Below are 18986 nucleotides of genomic sequence, written 5' to 3' on the forward strand. Positions count from 1 at the left end.
GAAAAAGCACATGAATTTGCTGCCAGTTTGTCGCCAGGAAGGCTTCTGCCCTCACCCTGTTGGTCAGCAAACACTTGCTTCTCAAAAGAAAGGGGCGATAGGGCCTTCTGAGCCATGTGGCTTTCCTGGTAGCAGACCCTGGAAGTCTGGTCCCCACCCCGTCCTCATTCGGCCAGTCTGTACTCAGGCCCTGCACAGAAGGGCCCATCTACTGGCCCACAGGCACACTGCCCAGAGGGCTAGGGTCAGACTGCAGAGCCGGCAGAGCCACAGCTTCCAGCAGCAAAAATGGGACTAACGTCAACTAAGGTGCCACTGCTGGGGACTCAGGCTTTCCTAGTAGATTAGGCCTTGGGAAGAGCTCCAGTCTTATTTTCCCTTCAGCCCACCTTCCTTTGGAGTCTAACAGACTCAGGAATTGAGAACACTCTTGTAGGCTTAAGCTCCCCATACTGGAACAAGCTTCAATAAGCACACCTAGGCCCGGCATTCTGCCTTTGTGGTCCACCTCAGTTCGAACTCCCGAATGGGCCCTAAGTCACTTAGCAACTTCACCACTCATTCCTCTTCATCTTTCTTGAAACAGCAAAGTAAACCTCAGGTCAAAGAATTCGACAGCAGGCATGATTTAAAGTGATGTATCAAAGAAGCAGGGCACCACTGAACTAGTGAGGCACGGTGCCTGATGACAGAGCAAAAGACATGGCAGCTTCCACAGAGCAAAAGTAAAGGCACGAGCCATGCACAGCTCAAGCCTCCCCTTCCCTTCCATCCTAGTGGTGCTGCAGGAATCACTCCTGTAGTCTGTTCATGCCCACATGCATATTTTATTATCACATAAACAACTCATTCATCATAGAACGTTCTGAAAACACTGAAAAGTATGAAAAAGAAAAAAACAAATAAACTCACTATTCAAGTCAACCTGTGTTAATTCTGGTGTTTTCTGCCAATCTTTTCTGTCCATGGGAGTAATACAAAAACAAGAGCATCTATAAAGACACATCCCTGTGGTCCCTGACTTCTGTGCTCAGTACAGTGTGCTTCTTCCCAGATGATTAAACGTCCTTAACTCTGATTTAGACTGGCTGGAGGTGGTCTATAACCAGAACTGGCCCGACCATCTCTTCCTTGAAAGGTGGGTAATTCAGGTTGTTTCCAGTTTTTCGCTGTCATAAACGATTCCCTTAGGCAGGAAGAGCTCACAAGTCAATTGTTCCCTTTGCTTTGAACTTCTTCGCAGACCGCTCACTTGACCGCAGCTGGAATTTGCTCCCATAAATGTAGGAAATAAAGCCATCGATCTCCACAGTGAACACACAGTTTAGCTTGGGGATAACTAAAAAAAAGCAGGAGAAAAAGGATGAGGGAAAAAGTCCTGGCAGTAAGTTCACTTTTGTGGAGACTATTATTCCCAAGATGTTTGTATTAGAAAATACAACAAGCTAATAGGAAAAGATAATAAGAAATGGTGAAACCCACAAAGGTAACAGCACCAGGATTAAAGGGGATTATTCTGCCAAAAGGCCAATTTATTCACATTTTAAATATAACTCAACACCTAGTTTTCTGGGTCAAAGGCTATGAACCAAACTCCCAAAACCAGAAACCCCCAGAAAAACTGCCAGAAACAGGTCTTGCCGCATAACTTTCAGATGGACTCATGGCTTTATGCTTACTGGGGAAACTTGTACACCACTTTCTGAGGTCTAAAATGAAAGCAGAAGAATATAGAGGGGAATGGAACAAAGCAACAAGAAAACCAAGCTTCAAAAAATTAAAGGAACAAAAACCTCCCACTGTGGTTTTGAAATCTCTGGATTCATGGGCAAGGAGGGGGTGTGGAAATCCTGACAGACTGGCCGCTCGTCTCTGCCAGAGCAGTGAGCTCTAGCACACCAGGCGGATAAGCTTGCACTTGCTTCCCTGGAACCCAGAGAATCACCACCAAGGGCGCTGGCTCTGGGAACTCCAGGGGCAGGTGCTTCGTCCCTGCTATCTGTCTAGCTACAACCCTCTGGGAGGCATTAGCCTTTGGGCAGGTGGAGGGTCCCAGTCCTGGAAATAGACCCAGGTGTCTGGAGGCACAGCCAAGCAGCCCTTCCTTCCCTTGATCACATCTGGCCAAAGCTGCTGGCTGGGCTCATGAGTACCTCAGGGAGAGCCCTGGGTGCTGGGATGGTCTCTGCAGGCTTGGAATGTAAGGTCAGCAGGTACCTACAATCTGTGCTGACTTGAAAGGCCAAACTGAGCTTTAGAGTCATGAGGAAAGGGCCGACAAATCGGCTGGGGAGGCCACAGCCCACGGCGATCCAGTTACGTACCTTTCAGGCGGTCTTCTTTAGTGATAATTTTGAAAATGTGCTTTGTTTCCTGTAGAAGGATTCCTGTAATGCCCACGTAGGAGGGGCACTTGGATTTTGTAACTGCAAAGGAAAAGGGGGGTTCAGGGCTCAGGCCTCTGTGGTGTTAGGGGAGCCACAGGCAGCCAGGCCTGCAGGGGCTGTGGGTTCTGGTCCCAACCTTGAGCCAGCAGAGGAAGAAAGACCACCCACAGGGGCAGGGTGAGGTGGAGGCTCCTTGGCCGGTCAGGGACCAAGTGGGATGAGAACCTAGGCTTCCCAATCCCTGGTGGTGGCTTAATAGCCTCTGTGCTCTGCTAAGGTGTCCTCTGGAAGGCCTGCTGCCACAGGGGTCCCGGGCAGGATTCTGGAGCCAAGAGGTCACACGTGGATCTAGCACCACCAAGGCCCACAGTCGGGCTGCTCTGGCAGGGCCAAGTCTCACTTACAGGACCTGAATGAACGCCTGTTCATCATGGTCTTCCCAGAACCTCCTGAACTCTGGACAGAATGGGAGCCCACTATAGGCCACCCAGCAGTGAGCTGCCACCACAGGCAGTAGGCCTCTCACCTCCCCCAACCTATCCCCCAAGGTAGTCAATACAAATTCAATGAACGCGTACTATGTGTCTGGCAGTGTCCTAGGTAGGTGCTGGGCACAGTAGTAAGTGCTGCTCTCACAAAGCTGCTGTTCTAATAGGGGGAGGGGTAATGTGTACCAAACCAGACAACTGTATTTTCTGATAGTGATGAGTGCTATGAAAAAACAAGGGCAGGGTAATGGGGTGGGGGGTCATCTTTAGCTATGGTAGACCCCTGGGAAGTGACATCTGAGTAGGGACCTGAATAATGAGAAAGAATCAGTCCCTGAGCACACAGAATTCTCTGGGTAGAGGGAAGAAGCAAATGCTAAGACCCTGTGGCAGGGCCAGGCCTGGTGAGAAGCAGAAAGCAGGCCAGTATGGTTAGACCTGGTGCCCAAGGAGGTTGGACAGGCTGTTTAGAATATAGTAAGGAGGCAGAAGGGACACAACCTGATTTCTGTTGTAGAATCTTCTCTCTGGCTGCCTGGTCAGGGGAGGAGCAGTGTGTCAGCAGGGAGAAGGTTAAGCAGCTTTGCAGTAATCCAGGGGAGACGGTGGTGGCTTAGATTTGGGTGTTAGGACGTGCTAATGGATTGGAGGTAGGCAATTAGGAAAGAAGAAATGTGGATACCTCCTAGGTTTTTGGCTTGAACAACCAGGGTAAATAGTGGTACTATATTAGTGGCACTCAGTAGTACTCAGTGGTATCACTAAAGGTGATTCTCAGTGGCAACTTAGATGATGAAGGCCAGGGGAGGGGCTGATCTGAGAGGCCCAGAGTTCTGTTTTGGATAAGTAAAGTTTACAATGTCTACTGCACGTCTGGGTGGCTATGTCCAGTAGACAGTTGAATTCAAGGAGTTCAAGGGTAAGGTCTGTGCTGGTGATGACAACTTGGGAACTGTTGGTCCACAGCCGACATTTAAAACCATGGGGCTGTTCAAGATACCAGGCTGTGGGTGAGTGCCAGCAGCTGCTGTGTCCTTTGGGATACCAGCAGGGGTCTTCTGTGTGGAGAAGGTACACAGAGGCCATTCAGAGTATCCAACAAGTGGCCAGAATTGGCTAAGACAGCTATAGTCATCGTCTACCCTAAGTGCTGGTGATGTAGGGTTATCCACATAGCAAGGAATTGTCACTGAATGATGGCTTGGGCAGCCAGATGATGTGCTCTTAGGCAAATTACCTGAAACAATAGCGCCATGAAGATCTGCCTTTAAAAGCTTGGCCTGAATCATCTGTGGCTGCCTACGAAGTAAACAAAAGCCCATAATGTATACCATTATAATGAATTCTGAAAGAAGTCAACAGGTCTACAAACTTCTGCAGCCAGGCAATGCTGATAGCAGGCTCCGAAAGCTGCATTTACAATGAGCCTAAGACTTGGGCTCTGCCTCAAAGGGCAAGGCTTCAGAATTGTAACTCACATGTCTGGTTTGAGACCATTGCACAGATCCCGGATGTACTGTTTCCAGAGTTCATGCAGAGGGAGAAAAAGACTGTACCTGTGGCAAAGTCAGATAGAGGTAAAACGTTAGGCAATGTGAGCTTGGGATTATAACATCCAAAGAGCACAGAGCTTGGCTTGATGCCAAGGACCATGACCTGGATCACTGGGGCCTGTTCTACTCCCGATAACCACACTAAAATCCAGTACTTTCACCTCTCAAACCTTAGTTTCCTCACTGGTAGAACCCTCTCAAAGCTAAGTTTTTGCTAATGAGAAGAGGAAGGTGTTGCCTTCCTTTGCCCCTTCATCCTTCCTGCTGGTTAGATGCAGGCATGACAGCTGGAGCTCAAGCAGACATCTTAGACCATGAAGTAACATCTACAATGGTGAAGCAGCAAGGATGCACCCAGGGCTACAATCCTGGTTGTCTGATGGCCGTGGAACTGCCTACCACACCAGCCCAGGATGGTGTTCATCTAGACTTCTTTTCACAAGAGAAATAAACTTCCATCTATTTAAGCTACTGCTATTTTGAGGTTTTCTGTTACAGGAAGCTGAACCCAGTAAGCCCTCAGTAAACAGGAGTTGCTGGTTGTCATAAGTCCCTGTGCAAGGTGACAGGGTCTGTCTGGAGGATGAGTGAGAAGTGGCGAGGTGAAGGAGAGGGAACAGGTGAGACGACCCCAAACGGGTCTTCCTAGCACTTCACGGGGAGTCCATTTAACGAAGCTACTGGTTAGAGAAATGAGAACCTCAGGCTCAAACCCAAAGTGGACTCTATTGATGGGGACATGGGTGAGGCACACCAGGGGCAGGCTGCAGTCCCTTCCTCCTCCCAAAGCCCAGCTGATTTTGTGAGAGGGGACGTGAACAAAGTGACAGACTCTATCTTATGGGATGTGGGAGGCTATCTGGTTACAGACCTTGGAGCAAAAGCATAGGAACAGTCCTAAGACATGCAAATGCAGAACCGTGGCCAAGGAGGGATGAAGTGTCAGCTGGAGGGAGGAACATGTTCTCCCACAGAGAGTGATGTGTCTCTTTCAGAAACTTCTGAAACATATGGGCAGCACCTTCTTTGGCAATAAGACCCCAATGGGTGATTCTGTCTAGTGCTATTAGAAGCTACAAAGAGATATATGTTAAGAAATATCAGTTTCTCTTTTTCTAAGAAAACTGAAAGACAAATAGTCTGTTGCCCATGGCTTATGGCACTGGTCTTATTAGTTAAGGATAGGACAGAAGCCAAGCAGAAAAGCCAAACCCAAACAGTCCGAATTGGTAAAGGAAGCCTGCCCCCTTGTGGCAGAAGTGGGAGAGGCTCTCTTAGCTTAAGCAGAGCGGGGCTACCTAGCTTCCCAAGTCCATACTCAACACAAGGAAGATTAAGTCTCTGGGGTGGAAAGGCAGGAAAGGCTTGCCATACCTCTGTTGCTCTGGATTAATGTCAAAGAGCCGCAGCTCCCTCCTCTGCTTGGCAGAGAGGCCTTTAGATTTCTTTTTCTTTTCCTTCTGCTTCCGGTGAGTGAAGTACTCCAGAACAACGGCCTTGCGTTGCAGGTGGTCCTCCTGGGCTTGTCGGCTCATGCGGGGCATGCTCCGCTTCAGGAAGGCCCTCACAAAGGCCTCGGCCCGCTGGGTTCCTGGGTGCTGCATGAGGACAAGATGGTGTGGTGCTCACAGCTCTAGTTGGGGCTACCCAGACCCCCAGGCCCTCCCACACACTGCTGTAACAGCAGATGGGCCGCCTTCACTGACCCACCTATCTACCCACTGAGGCTCACACAGCCTCTCATCTGCTGCATGTTCGCTACCCCGAGCTGGGCAGATGTGAAAGTCACATTCAAATGCCAATTCGTAACTGCCACACAAAACAGCCACGTCAAACTCCAACCTCCTACCCTGCTCTCTGAGGTTATTCTGAGGATAAAAACAAAACAAAACAAAACACAACAATAAAAAAATTAAAGCAAAACAAACAAAAAAAACATTACCTTTGGAAAAAAAGACTTCTCTCATCCTTGAGAAATGTATGACAATGTGTTTAAACTGTCATGATCAGATGAAGGCAAGCTCAGAGTAGAGCCAGGCTACAGCCTTGAAGGAAATGACCCCAACACTAGGAAAAACGGCATAACCAAGCACTCCAGGGTGGGCCCAGCCACAGCAGGTAGGGATTCTGACATTGCGGCCATATCGTAATACTCTTTACTTGAGTTTCCAGCCTGTGGATGCAGCATGGTTATTTTCCTGGTCTGCTCTGGCATCACTTGAGGAAATAAACTGTCAGCGTATCTTATCTTAGCCCCATGTGTTCACTCTTTTCCACATAGAACAGAGCATCACATGACTGTGACTGAGCACCTGCACTTAGAGAGGACTTCTGGGCAAAGTAACTATCATAAATTGTGTGTAATTCTTGAAAGAACAAGCATCACTGTCTCTCAAGTTGGAGTTCCACCAGTCTATTCCTCATTCTGATGCTTTGCCCTCATGTTTGCCACAGCCCTGGGGAGCACGGTCTACTGAGGTCCTCCCTCTTGACGGGGCCATTTCCTGGACCTTTGTTGCACTAACTGGGCTGCAAACACCTTGCGGCTAATGTGTCAATAGTAATCAAGCTCTCATTTCATGGGCAGAAGCAGGCACGTGGATGCGTGGGAGGTAGGGATAAAGATGTGATACACACGCTCTTCATGGGAGCCCATGGTAAGGAGGGAAGTCAGCTTCAGCTTTGTATTATTATCAGTATTATTACTGTAAGAGGACATGTGAGTCTTTAAATACCTAAGTGGCCCATCTTTCATAGAGAAGCCAAATTAAGGTGTATCACTCTTTCAAAATCTTGATTTTAAAAGCAACTCCCTCATTATGAGTCACCAGTGAAGCTTCTGCCAAACTGACAAAGAATCTTTGTAGCACCCAGATACGATCCATCAATTACACTCATGAAATGTGATCTGACTGCCCTCTTCAGGAGTGAAAGGGGCACAGTAACAAGGTCAAATGACAGTGCTTGCCACGGCAGGTGTCAGGTGAGCATAGCCTAGTGTCCCCTACACAGTGGGAGATGACACAGATCAAGAAATCCCAGTTAACCAAACTTGACTCTGGTATAATGGGAAAGGAGGCCAGCAGAACAACAAACCTTGATTAAGCCTAACATGTCTGCTGGAAACGTGGGGAGTGAAATGTGGGAAAGGACATCTAAAACAGCACTAACGGTTAAGAAGCCACTGAGCCATCTTTGGCATCACCTCTGTTGCTCCCAGACCTCCTGCCAAGCACTGTACCTGAATGTCGAACTCTTTTGCATCTTTCTGAGAAAGGGCATGGTAGATCACACCTGGGGGATTTAAAGAAAACAAACACGAAATGATCAACTCTGTTGGCTATGGCTATAAGACCTAAGACTTTTATAACTATGAAAATAACTATGCTTATTCAGAGACAGAAGATGGGGGTAGTACAATGAGCATAGCTTCAAAGCTTTCTTGGATGCCTCTTGCCCTACCCTCTAGCCACATCCGTGCTAGAAGTTCCAATGGTGTGCCTTAAAATAGTGCTTCTCAAACATGAATGTGTGTCAGAATCTCCGAGAACTTATTAAAATGTAGATTCTTGGGCCCCACTCTCAGATCCTGCATTCCTAACAAGTTCTCAGATGCTACTGAAGCTCAGCAGACAATACTTAGAGTTGCCCTGGTTTAAAATACCACAAGTTAGGAGCCTGAGCAGTTGCTCTAGAAGTCTAATGATGTAAATCATTTAAAAGTTATGTGACAGGGCTTTCCAGGATGAAGACAGTTGGAACTATTACATTTTGTTTACTGTTAGATGTTTAAAAAAGACTCTTCACATTTTAATATCTACGAAACTGAGATGTATTATACAACTGATGGTGTCCTAAACTGATAAAATACAGTAGCTCTTTCTTCAAGCTCAAAATACACATTGCTCAATATGGTTTTAATCTTTAAAAACTCACACTCCCGTTTCTTAATTTGTCTGAAAAAGAAAACCATGGCATTGGGGACAGAATATGGGTGTGAATGGGATAAGAATGAGACAAAGGCCTGGTTTAAGGGCCAAAAGACTAGAAAATTTGGTTCATGCTCTATAAATTCCATCCCAGCTCTACTGTGCTTCCCTGAGTTCATTTGAACCAGCAAACCAAAGTGGTTACAAGTTTTATATAGAGTCTGGTTCTCTCTCAGATGGAAGATAGGGATTAAAACCTGTCTGTAGAGAGCAACTTGCAGGGCCTGGACCCCAGGAATGACCCTGTACCTGTCACAGGTGCCTTACATTAGACCCAGAAGTCTTTTTTTCCCTATAACAATAGACATCTAACAGTTATTGAGCCCTCGTTGTTTGCCATGCCCCTGATTAAAAGCTACATATATTTTATCTCATTATACTTTCTGAAAAATCCTTTAAAGGAGTTATTATTCCTATTATGCACTGAGAAAACTGAAGTTAAAATATGCTGAGACACTTAACTTGATCACATAGGTAGGCAGTGGCAGAGGTGGAACTTAAAATCCAGCTTTAACAGTGTCATGCCCCTGCCTCTAAATGCCCTGGGTGCTTGCTCCCCTCCTTGGCACACCTCTGCTCAACTCTCAAAGCTTTGGGCTAGTGGTATCAATCCTCAGCACGCTCCCTGCGCTTTACACCAGACAAGGGTGATTCACAGAATAGCAGGCTGGGCAGGCATCATTATCAGTACCTTACAAAAGGGGAAACCGGGCTGCAGAGAGGAACAGGGCCTTGACCACGCCAAGAGAGAGATACTGGCCAAGTCGCACCAAGGCCTTGGGCCGACCTCTAGCACCACTCACTCACTACTGAGCAGCCCCCGGAAAGAACCTGCCTCCAGCTCTGACATAGTTCAGAGACTAGGCAGGCCAACCGGGACCCCGGGCCACAGTTACACTTAGGTAAGGCGGGACAATTTCCACAGCAGATCCGTTCGGACTCCGCCGCGACCCTTTTCACCCACCACTATCTACACCTAGTCTCCGACTCTTTAACATCCCACCCGTCTCCAATTTCGTGACCCTCAACACGGCTTACTGTTCATTCTCGGACCGCTTCCGGTGCGCTCTGTTGACGTCTTCTTCAGGCGTCGCTCACTCTTTACCTCTCTCTACTTTCTTCAGCAGCCCTCGACCACCACAGCCTCTCTCGTCAAAGTCTGTGCTGGAGAGGTTCCTTCTGCCTGAAGTCGCGCGGTAAGCTAAGCTGAGAGACTGACACGCTCCTACGGGGATCAGGAGCCACAAGCTCCAAACTCGAGGATGGCGCCGTCCGTGACGTCACCGACGAGCGCCGACTTAGGATGGCGCATGCGCCTCGGAGCGGACTCCGCAGCGCGGAGAATTACTGCGGGCTGTGAAACTGTCTCTCCTTGGTGGGGCTCTCTCAGTGTGTGTTTTGTAGGCGAGGGAAGGCCAGAAGCAGTAGGGTTGGAGTTGGGGAGTGTGGAATGCATGTGAAGGCCCGGAATAGAGTGAGGCGAGTCGACTTGGAGAGGACAGAGGGAGGTTGGGGACCAGGGGAGGGTGGACATGGGATGGGAAGGGTGGTGGGAATGAGGTCTGTGCGATCCCTAATCGTGCTCTCTACACGTCAGCCGAGGCACTGAAGTTGGTATACGAGGCTTACGTTCTTGTTTTGTCTCTGCTACTAGCTAGCAGTGTCATCTCACTTAATGCACGTCGCATCTCTGGGCCTCACTTTTCCTGTGTACTGTGTGAGTGGGGTTGGACTTGATAGTCTCTGAAAGTTTTCTTGAGACCCAGCATATTAGTTTTTGTCAGTAAGATAAAAGGCGAGGAATTGATTCTCGCCCTGGGGAAGGGTTCAAGAAGTGTGGCTTCAAGGCCTGGTGGAGACCTCTTAGGTGAGACCCGATGCTACACAGAACTGTGCAGTCTTAACTTTTACTGAGTGCTGGGCATGGGCAGGGTACTGCTTGGAAAAGAAAAGCAATATGGTTTGTATTCTAAGCTAGTGGTTCTCAACTTTCAGTATCGTATAAACTCCTTTTAAAGAAAAAAAATTTCTCAGGGAACCCTGGGAGTATGTCCACGCATCCTAGTTTGAGAAACATTGACTTAAGTTTCTTAAGTGGTGGTGACCTTGTGCCATTTTGATCTTAAACATAAGACTGCAGGCCCTGAAATTGAGTGACTTGTCTAGCATTTACCTTATATGTATATTACCATCACAATTGAAACACAACATTTAAACCAAAACGTATTGCACTTGCAGATGCCTGAGGATACTTAGGAGTCTATGGAACTAAGTTTGAGAAACTGCTCTTGGGGATCCATACTATGTGAACTACCATATCTGTTTTTTAAAATAGCAGCAGGGCTTCCCTGGTGGCGCAGTGGTTGAGAGTCCGCCTGCTGATGCAGGAGACACGGGTTCGTGCCCCGGTCCGGGAAGAACCCACATGCTGCGGAGCGGCTGGTCCCGTGAGCCATGGCCGCTGGACCTGTGCGTCTAGAGCCTGTGCTCCGCAGCGGGAGAGGCCACAACAGTGAGAGGCCCGCGTACCGCAAAAAAGAAAAAAATTAATTTATTTATTTAATTAAATTAAATAGCAGAAGACAGCAAGAGCCAATTTCAGTGTTATACTCAAGGAGGCCCTTTTGAGCAGGACCTTTGTGATTATGGAGATAAGGGAGAAGGCAGACCTCTGTCTCTGAGAGTTTTTCTAGGGTTGTTAGGACTCTTAACTCCCAATTGACCCCTTCTCGAGTAGTCAAGGCAGCCCTGGATGACTGCTAGTCTTCCCTAGAATTCCCTGATTGTGGTGGGGTAAGCACTCCCAGAGCTGCAGTTACTCTATAGTTCCATGATCACTTAAGTCTTTTTTAAAAAACGAACAAACCACTTTATTGTCCTCAGGAAATAATTGTATATGTATGCAGAGAGATATCTGTCCTTACAGGTATTGTTATCATTGTGATTGTCATTTAAGCGGCAGTTTGAAAACTACTTGATGTTTGAAAATAGTGGATTAAACACATGAAGTATGTAGGTTAATTAAATTCATTATAATCTCAGGGTAAGCTTCAAAAATTCATATTCCTTGCCATCCCTGGAGATTCTTATTTAGTAGGTGGGTCCCAAAGAATGTTCCCAGGTGACTCTGTTGAGTAATTAAGTTTGGGAACTACAGTATGTTATGTTTATATAACATATAATGGAATACCATACAGCCATTTAACAAATTACATACAAGTTTTGAAAAGGTTGCAAACTATTTTTTTAATTTAATTTACTTATTTTTTAAAATTTTATTTTTATTTTTTTCTGGCTGTGTTTGGGTCTTCGTTTCTGTATGAGGGCTTTCTCCAGTTGCGGTGAGCGGGGGCCACTCTTCATCGCGGTGCGTGGGCCTCTCACTGTCGCGGCCTCTGGAGCACAGGCTCCAGACGCGCAGGCTCAGTAGTTGTGGCTCACGGACCCAGTTGCTCCGCGGCATGTGGGATCCTCCCAGACGAGGGCTCAAACCCGTGTCCCCTGCATTGGCAGGCAGATTCTCAACCACTGCGCCACCAGGGAAGCCCGGTTGCAAAATATTAACGTATAAAACCAAATAGTATATACACAAAAAGGATTGGAAAGAGCATAACAATATACTGAAAGTTTCTGTAGCTGTGTAAGTGAACTTATCAGAGATTCTTTTTTTGGTCTGTTTTCTAAATTTCATTCAGTGAAAATAAGACTTTCTTAAATTTCGTTTTCTTTTTTATAGCTATCAGTGATAAACTTTCAAACATGGATACACATGTTTTCCCACTAGCGACCTTGTGAAAGTTCCATGGGAAGTCAAGATTTGTTAGTATCATTGCAGGTGACTTCCCTCTATCTCTGAACAACTTATTGTCCAAAACTTCAAATATACAGAAAAATGGAAAGAGTTCTATAGTGAACACCCTTATGTCCTTAGATTATACAATTAACATTTTACTTTAATTGTACAGGTTTCTTTTGAATGCTGCTTTAAGACATTCAGGCTGTTAGGTTGAGTATTCAAGAAAAGTTTTATATGTAAAGTGAAAAAGATTAAGCCTCAACTATTAAATAAGTGCATATCTATGGAAATTAGGACCTCCATATAAATAAACACAACTAAATCCATAGAAATCATTTATCTAATGCCTCTGACAATACAGTGGAAAAATATTTTTTCTGCACTCCCTTTCCTCCACTTTTGGATGAAAGAAAAACATTATTTCTAGTAGATTTTCTGCCATTCCTTTAAGTGTAAGAAAAGGTAATGATCCTGAAGAAATACCAGCACACCTGCAATGAGAACATGTAAAGCTTTGTTTTCAATGAAAATTGTAATCCTCCAAGTTAAAGTCAGCATTTTATTGTATATATTATATATATATGTATATATATACACATATATACGTATATATACATAAATATATACACATATATATGTAAATTTTTCTTCTGTGTTTAAGTGATTAAAGAGGGATAAGTGCTGTCTGTGCCGCTTTTCTACAACAGTAAGGCCTTGTCTGTAATGGGTTGACAGCAGTACCTGCTTCTTAGGGTGCCTTTGAGCATCCAGTGCAATGATGCCCATGTTCAAATGGCCTGGCATAGACAGCACGGTTTGAGAGATGATAGCCATCATTATCTTAATCCTTACAAAGCTGGAACAGTCCCTCAGGCTCAAAATTATGAACTTCCCTGGCCCTGCTTTACCTTTGGTCTATACCCTGGTCCAGAGGTGGTATACTGACAAGGGGAGCTGGGAATGGTGGTGGTGGTGGTTGGGACCTGGACACACTGGCACTAGCAGTCATTCCTCAGGCTTAATAGTGCCCTCTGTCCACTCTGACAGAATGAAGAGACTAGGCAGTAAGGTACGAGTGCTGACATTGGACATTTCTGCCAGGCAAACCCTGTCCCACTGGGTAGTTGGGTGCTCTGGCTACAAGAAGCAAAGGACTGATGTTTACGGGAGGATGCCATATCAAAGAGGCGGCACTGCGCTCTAAGTCAGTTTAAGACCGACCATTTAGGATTCTGAATAGTAAGGACTGTTGCTATTGGCAACACACTTGGCATGTGTGGTCAGATAGCAGTATCTGAAAGCCAGATTTCTCAGTCAACAACCAGAAGTCACACTTCAAGGCTGCCTTGATCCCCAAGGTCTAAAATACATCTCTAATAGATTTGCCCAGTTCCCTAAAGAAGTTTCACTCTGAGCTGATCCCACTGAGAAACACTTGGTTTTGGTTTCCATGGTGGAGTATCTGAATGCACAGGAGGCTCTTTGGGGTCCTAAGAGGTCTCCTTCGCTGCATTTATGGGGTAATTCTTGGGGCACTTGAAGGATTTACAGGGAAATCACTGCAAGCTTCATGGGGCATGTGTGCATGCAGCTCCTATTTCTCCTTGCCTGTTCTGCCCTGGGCTCAACTTTGGGGAAGCAGTCGTTGGCTTCTGGCCAAAGAGCTGTGTGTTTATATATGTGTGAGTCCATTCTGGTCCAAAATATGGGAAAGTGGGAGGGAGAAGGAGCTGATATAAAATCACCCCAAACTGGAACTGGGATGGGCTGAAAAGTGAAGAGACATGGTTTTGTATTTGAGTCAAAGCCCTGTGGGAGGTAGGGGACAGATAGTCTTCTCTCTTCTGTTCTTTAATACACACCATACAGCTTAAGATGTGAAAAAAAAACCAACCCAGTATATATGACATGCAAAGAAGCAGGAACTGTGACCATAATCAAGAGAAAAGAATGGTCACTACCACAGAACTGTAGATGACCCAGCTGTTTGAACTGAAAGACAAGGCCTTTAAAATACCATTATACAATAAATAATCAAAGAGCTTAGAGAAAAAGAGGGACAAAATGAGTGTAAAGATGGAGAATTTCAGCTGAGACATGGAAATTCTGAGCTGAAAAAGACTTTCATTGTTCCCTGTGATGGCAACTGTGATTGCCTGCATGTTCACACTTAACATTTTCATAACTACTGAGAATACGTTCCCAGACCACACACCCCCTTCTTTTTAAATCATCTGATAAATATTTATCTCCCATAAGCCCTGAGCCCTCTCTAGGCCCTTGTGTCTTGCTTGAGGGAACCCTGGGGACTCTTACCAGCCTCCCTGCAGCTCTTGTATGACCCGGTGCTAGAGAGGTCAGGTCCCGGAAAGGTTCTCTGTGTGCTCTGGGTCCTGAGGGCCGCTTTACTTGGCCAGAAGCTCTCCGAGCAGCCTCAGGCATCAGAAAAGTTGGGACGCAGAGCTTGCCAACGGGAGAGTGGCTCCACATTTAGGCTGGACTCTCAATTGTTTTCCATCTTCTCGGTACCCACATGCATGAGGCTCCATCTCTGCCTGTCAGTGCAGTATTGGTGACCAGGCCCCACTTTATCCATGGTGCTGGTCTTCAGAGCAGTCAGGACTTGGGGGTGGGGGGGCTGCAGCCCTCTTTGTGAGCGTGGAGTGACTCCTTTGTCTCAGGTCTTGGGATTCAGTGGGGACCCCCAGGAGCTAAATGTAGTGATGGTGGATACATCTCCAACACACACATGAAAGCCTGCTGACCTTGGCTTTTGGAGCATTGATGGCTGTGAGGGAGTCCCCCACACTTTGCCCATAGGAGCCAAGAGAAGGGCCTCAGTCCATCTGACACTGTTGGGAGAACCTGAGGGAGGGGGTGGCTGGAGGTGCCAATGATAGGGCATACTTCAGATTTTTGACAACGATTGAGTCTGCTTTGAAATCTCTTTTCCTATATAATGATGTTTCTTGACGTTTGAAGAAGAATGGCTTGAAAATTAATCTGGCCCTTTGGACTATGACAGGTTGTATTGGCATTTATTATTTATAGGTTTACTCCCCCCTCCCCCAACTTAGGATGTTGGAGGTAAAAGCTGCCCACGGTCCGCAGCAGATATCCCCATCTGTCACTAGATGGCAGCCTAACACAAGGATTGAATCAGTGGCCTGGTGCTTCTTCCTCAAGTCTTGGAGTTATTTCCCTCCAAGCCCCTTAAAAATCCGGTTTACCGGCCACTTCAAAGAACTGCAGCCTGTGGTACTACAAAGCACCGACATCCAGAAGCTAGGATTATTTCTCTGTAAACAGTTGATTTTGATCAACACCCTCTGTGCCAGAACGGACAGTTACAGAGTCAAGTGGTTTAAAAAGATAGACGTTTAAAGGAGAGAGAAGTTTGAGACCCTGTGGAAGCGGTGTGATTGTCAATGACATTCTGAAATTGATGGCTCATTAACGAGGTGTAAGGAGAGGAGGCGAGGAGCGGTTCTGCTGGCAGGATTTGCGGTAGACTGTGGCCTGTTCCCGACTGGGCTGCCTAGAGGAAGGTGAGGGATGGAGTAACACTCCTGTCGGGTTTGTTTTTGGAGGTGTCCCTTTTTCCTTTTACTATGAAATGATTATCTTCCCAGTGACCTTGTTATTACCATGGAAAGAGATACTCATACCTGAGGAGCAAATAATATGACACTGGGCAGTGATGTATAGACATAAGCTCATGAGTTTCATGTGAAAAGTGTCCTTTTCTGTGTTTATAGCGGTAGGAATTGAGACAAAGGGAGCCGAAGTTACTTAGCAAAATTGCTACCAATTTATTTTTTACGTTAGAAACTATCTGGTGACATTTATTCATGACATCTGGGTTAGGAACCACTTGACTGCAACTTTCCCTCCTTCTTATCAAGGGACAGCCGGCGCTTGTGGAGGAGAGGCCGAGAGGCACGTCAGGAGCTCGTGCAGCCACAGTGCTTGGATGCGGCCCTTGAGAGCATTTGTGGAAGGAGGCACGAATGACTGAATGTCTGAAATCAACTGAAAGGCACAGAGAGGGGCCACCTCATGCTTAGGCCGGAGAGATGGCTTCCTAAGCAGTGTGATTCCAGGGGCACCATAAAATACCACCCTTTCACCCCGAACGGTGTGGTAACAAACAAGCTCCTGCCCCCAGGGAACCAGAGTGCCTGGAATTCCAACAATGGAGAGTCATTCTTTTAGGCAGAGCATTGCTTTCTCAAGAGCTTTATTTTGAAACGCAAATATCCCTATTGAGGCTAACCCTGCCAGGTGACTAGGTGAACTCTAGGGGTAGCTGAGCCATTACTGAGGAGTCAGGATGGGGTGGGAGACGAGGGCATAGAGAAGAGCTAAAAAGTGGGGAGATTTGGGACTGACCACACACTCGATTGATTTGCCCATTTATCTTCACAGTGAAAACCTGGACCTAGAATATCATCTGATGTGGAGCGTTTTGAGAGCTTGACTTATCTCACTTGGATGTAACTGGGGAGAAGTCAATTGTTTTCCTTCTTCATGAATCCCTGGGCTTCTCTCCATGGAGGTTCTGGTTACTGGTATGCAAAGACTACTCAGGGGCAGGTGTGGGGGCCAGCAGCGCCTGCCTCTTCTGTACAGTGGGCCACTCTGCTTTACCCAGCAGTAGCAGGCATGAAGTTCTGTTTGCCCCGAGGCTGGTTGCTTCAGGAGGTGCTGACTTCTTCTCCCTCCTGGAGACACACATGATTTCCTTGGAAACACACAGCACAAATTTCTCATTGGGCTTGAAAAGTCATCTGTTATTAAGGTGGAATCCTGAGCAGAGAACAGTCCTGAGGTATATAAGTGCTGCATGGGAGGCACATAAATTCACTCTGATGCCAAGGAAGCCCTTCCTCTTTACCCCCTTTTATTAGGTCATTGATCAGCAGCATTGATCAGAAGAAATTATGCCTTGTTGACCATATTCTTGGTTGAAGATCAGTGATGTTAATTTTCAGTACATCAATACCCTCATGAGGGGCTAACTGGAAGCGAAGAACCTGTTTAGTGTATCAGCAGGTGGGACCCGGAAACCGCACCCTTGAAGGGTGTCCAGATTTGATTTTACCAACCTAGTCATCAGATAATAAAATGGTAGGTGGACTCTGAAGACAAGTTGAAAGGCCATTCCAATCCTCTAGTGCTGAGAAGGACAAATGACACAGCAGAGCTTAGGAAAGCCTTTGTTGCTTCTACCCCAGATATGAGCCTCTTCTTTCTTCCCCTCCAGCACGTTTTATTTTCTAAGCCCCATTTCTTGTAACCGTTGTGAGAAAACTTTACTGTGAAAGATGACAGCTGTGTCAAAGCTTCTAGGGTTTTAGTTTGAGTGTTGACCTATCGCTTTTTTTAATGTCATTTTTTTTGTGTTTTGGTCTTGAATATGGGCCCGGGTTATTTTCACCTTCGTGAGAAATGCTTGTTATCGTGTGAGTGAAGGTGCAACGTTTCTAGACAGCTGGCCAGGAAGTGGATCAGGAGGCATTGTCTCCCCGGGGTTCTGGGAATCTCAAGTGTCAAAGCCCCTGCTATGGAGTGACTACGCTACCCTGTGACGGAGGGGGAACTGCCATAGACGATGGGCCCAGTTGACTCGAAGACTCTAGTCCAGCCTGGCCTTTGCTATGGTAGCTTTTCTAGTCCCTGGTTTTTGCTGAAGTTTCTGGATTCTCAGACACTAAGTTGAGGAGGTTCCTTTCCTGTGACATCTCACCTCTTTACTGCTTTTGCCTGATGTTGAATTATAATGGCAGACTGTCTTACAACTCTTGGTCATGGGGGTGCCTTCACATTTCCTTCTTCCAACTGCCTATTTGACTTTAAAACAATTTAGAGGGGTTTTAAGCAGAAATTATTGTTAGAATAACCAAGTGGTTTTTTTTGTTTGTTTGTTTGTTTGTTGTTTTTTTTTTTAGTGAGACCAAAAAGTCAGGAAATTGGGTTTAGATGAAAACAAAAAGGAATGTCTTCAGATGATCTGACCAATCTGACCATCAGGGTACACTGAGTGGTTGAGAGAAGGTGAGGAGGGTTCCTGCTCCCTTGAGATTTAAAAAATGGAATAACCAGCCACCTACTGTAGATAATGTTGCTATTCCCCACTCGGTGACAGGTGGTTTTCAAGGTTCCCTGGGCTTGAGGGGTCCAGGAGTGCTCTAGGATGAATCAGTAGTTGTGAGGGTGTCCTGGGAGCTCTTGGGGATCAGGACCTCAGGCTGCCTTGATGGACTGAATTCCACCCCCACACACACACCCTGCCGCCCCATTCATATGTCAAAGCCCTGATCCCCAGTGTGAGGGTATTTGGAGATGGGGACTTCGGGAGGCAGTTGGGTTTAGATGAGGCTCTCATGATGGGGTTAGTACCCTTATGAGCAGACACACTGGAGAGCTTGCTCCCTCTCTTGCTGCCATGTGAGGACACAGTTAGAAGCCAAGGAAGAGGGTCCTCACCAGAACCCAACCATGGAGACACCTTGATTATAGACTTGCAGCCTCCAGAACTGTGAGAAGATTTCTGTTGTTCAAGCCACCAAGTCTATGGTATTTTGTGTGGCAGCCCAAGCAGACTAAGATACTGCTCAAAGAGGTTCAGACTACCGTGTCTGCAGAGGAACATGGTGATTTGGTCAGTAGTCTCTTTGTTTTGGAGGTTGGGCAAATTTGATTAACCCCTCCAGGCAGGTGTCCTGGAGACTTCAGTGGGCTCACAGTCACGGGCAATTTTCCCTAGTTCT

The 18986-nt window shown here is 46.5% G+C and overlaps 1 protein-coding gene across 2 annotated transcripts; it reads right to left on the reverse strand.

Moving 5' to 3' along the window:
- Positions 1–807: 807 nt before the first annotated feature.
- POP4 (POP4 homolog, ribonuclease P/MRP subunit) lies at positions 808–9703 on the reverse strand. Of its 2 annotated transcripts, none has more exons than XM_067718021.1 (7): positions 9456–9703; positions 7670–7722; positions 5803–6026; positions 4354–4431; positions 4113–4174; positions 2325–2426; positions 808–1339 (listed from the first exon to the last, which is right to left on the reverse strand). In XM_067718021.1, the coding sequence occupies exons 1-7, from the start codon at positions 9460–9462 to the stop codon at positions 1203–1205; spliced, it is 663 nt and encodes a 220-aa protein (XP_067574122.1). In that variant the 5' UTR covers positions 9463–9703; the 3' UTR covers positions 808–1202. The 2 variants fall into 2 exon arrangements, with proteins under 2 accessions (XP_067574122.1, XP_067574123.1); XM_067718022.1 differs by lacking the exon at positions 9456–9703 and adding an exon at positions 9109–9448.
- Between the last annotated feature and the right edge of the window lie 9283 nt (positions 9704–18986).

Source organism: Pseudorca crassidens, chromosome 20, assembly GCF_039906515.1.
Source record: "Pseudorca crassidens isolate mPseCra1 chromosome 20, mPseCra1.hap1, whole genome shotgun sequence".
NCBI classification, from domain to species: domain Eukaryota; kingdom Metazoa; phylum Chordata; class Mammalia; order Artiodactyla; family Delphinidae; genus Pseudorca; species Pseudorca crassidens.

Bases quoted from the DNA above. Each gene is read 5' to 3' on its own strand.
- POP4 (XM_067718021.1), bottom strand. The intron at 6,027-7,669 runs GTACAGTGCTTG...GTCCTCATGCAG, and splicing joins CAAAAGAGTTCGACATTCAG to CACCCAGGAACCCAGCGGGC. The intron at 4,175-4,353 runs GTGAGTTACAAT...TTTACTTCGTAG, and splicing joins AATGGTCTCAAACCAGACAT to GCAGCCACAGATGATTCAGG.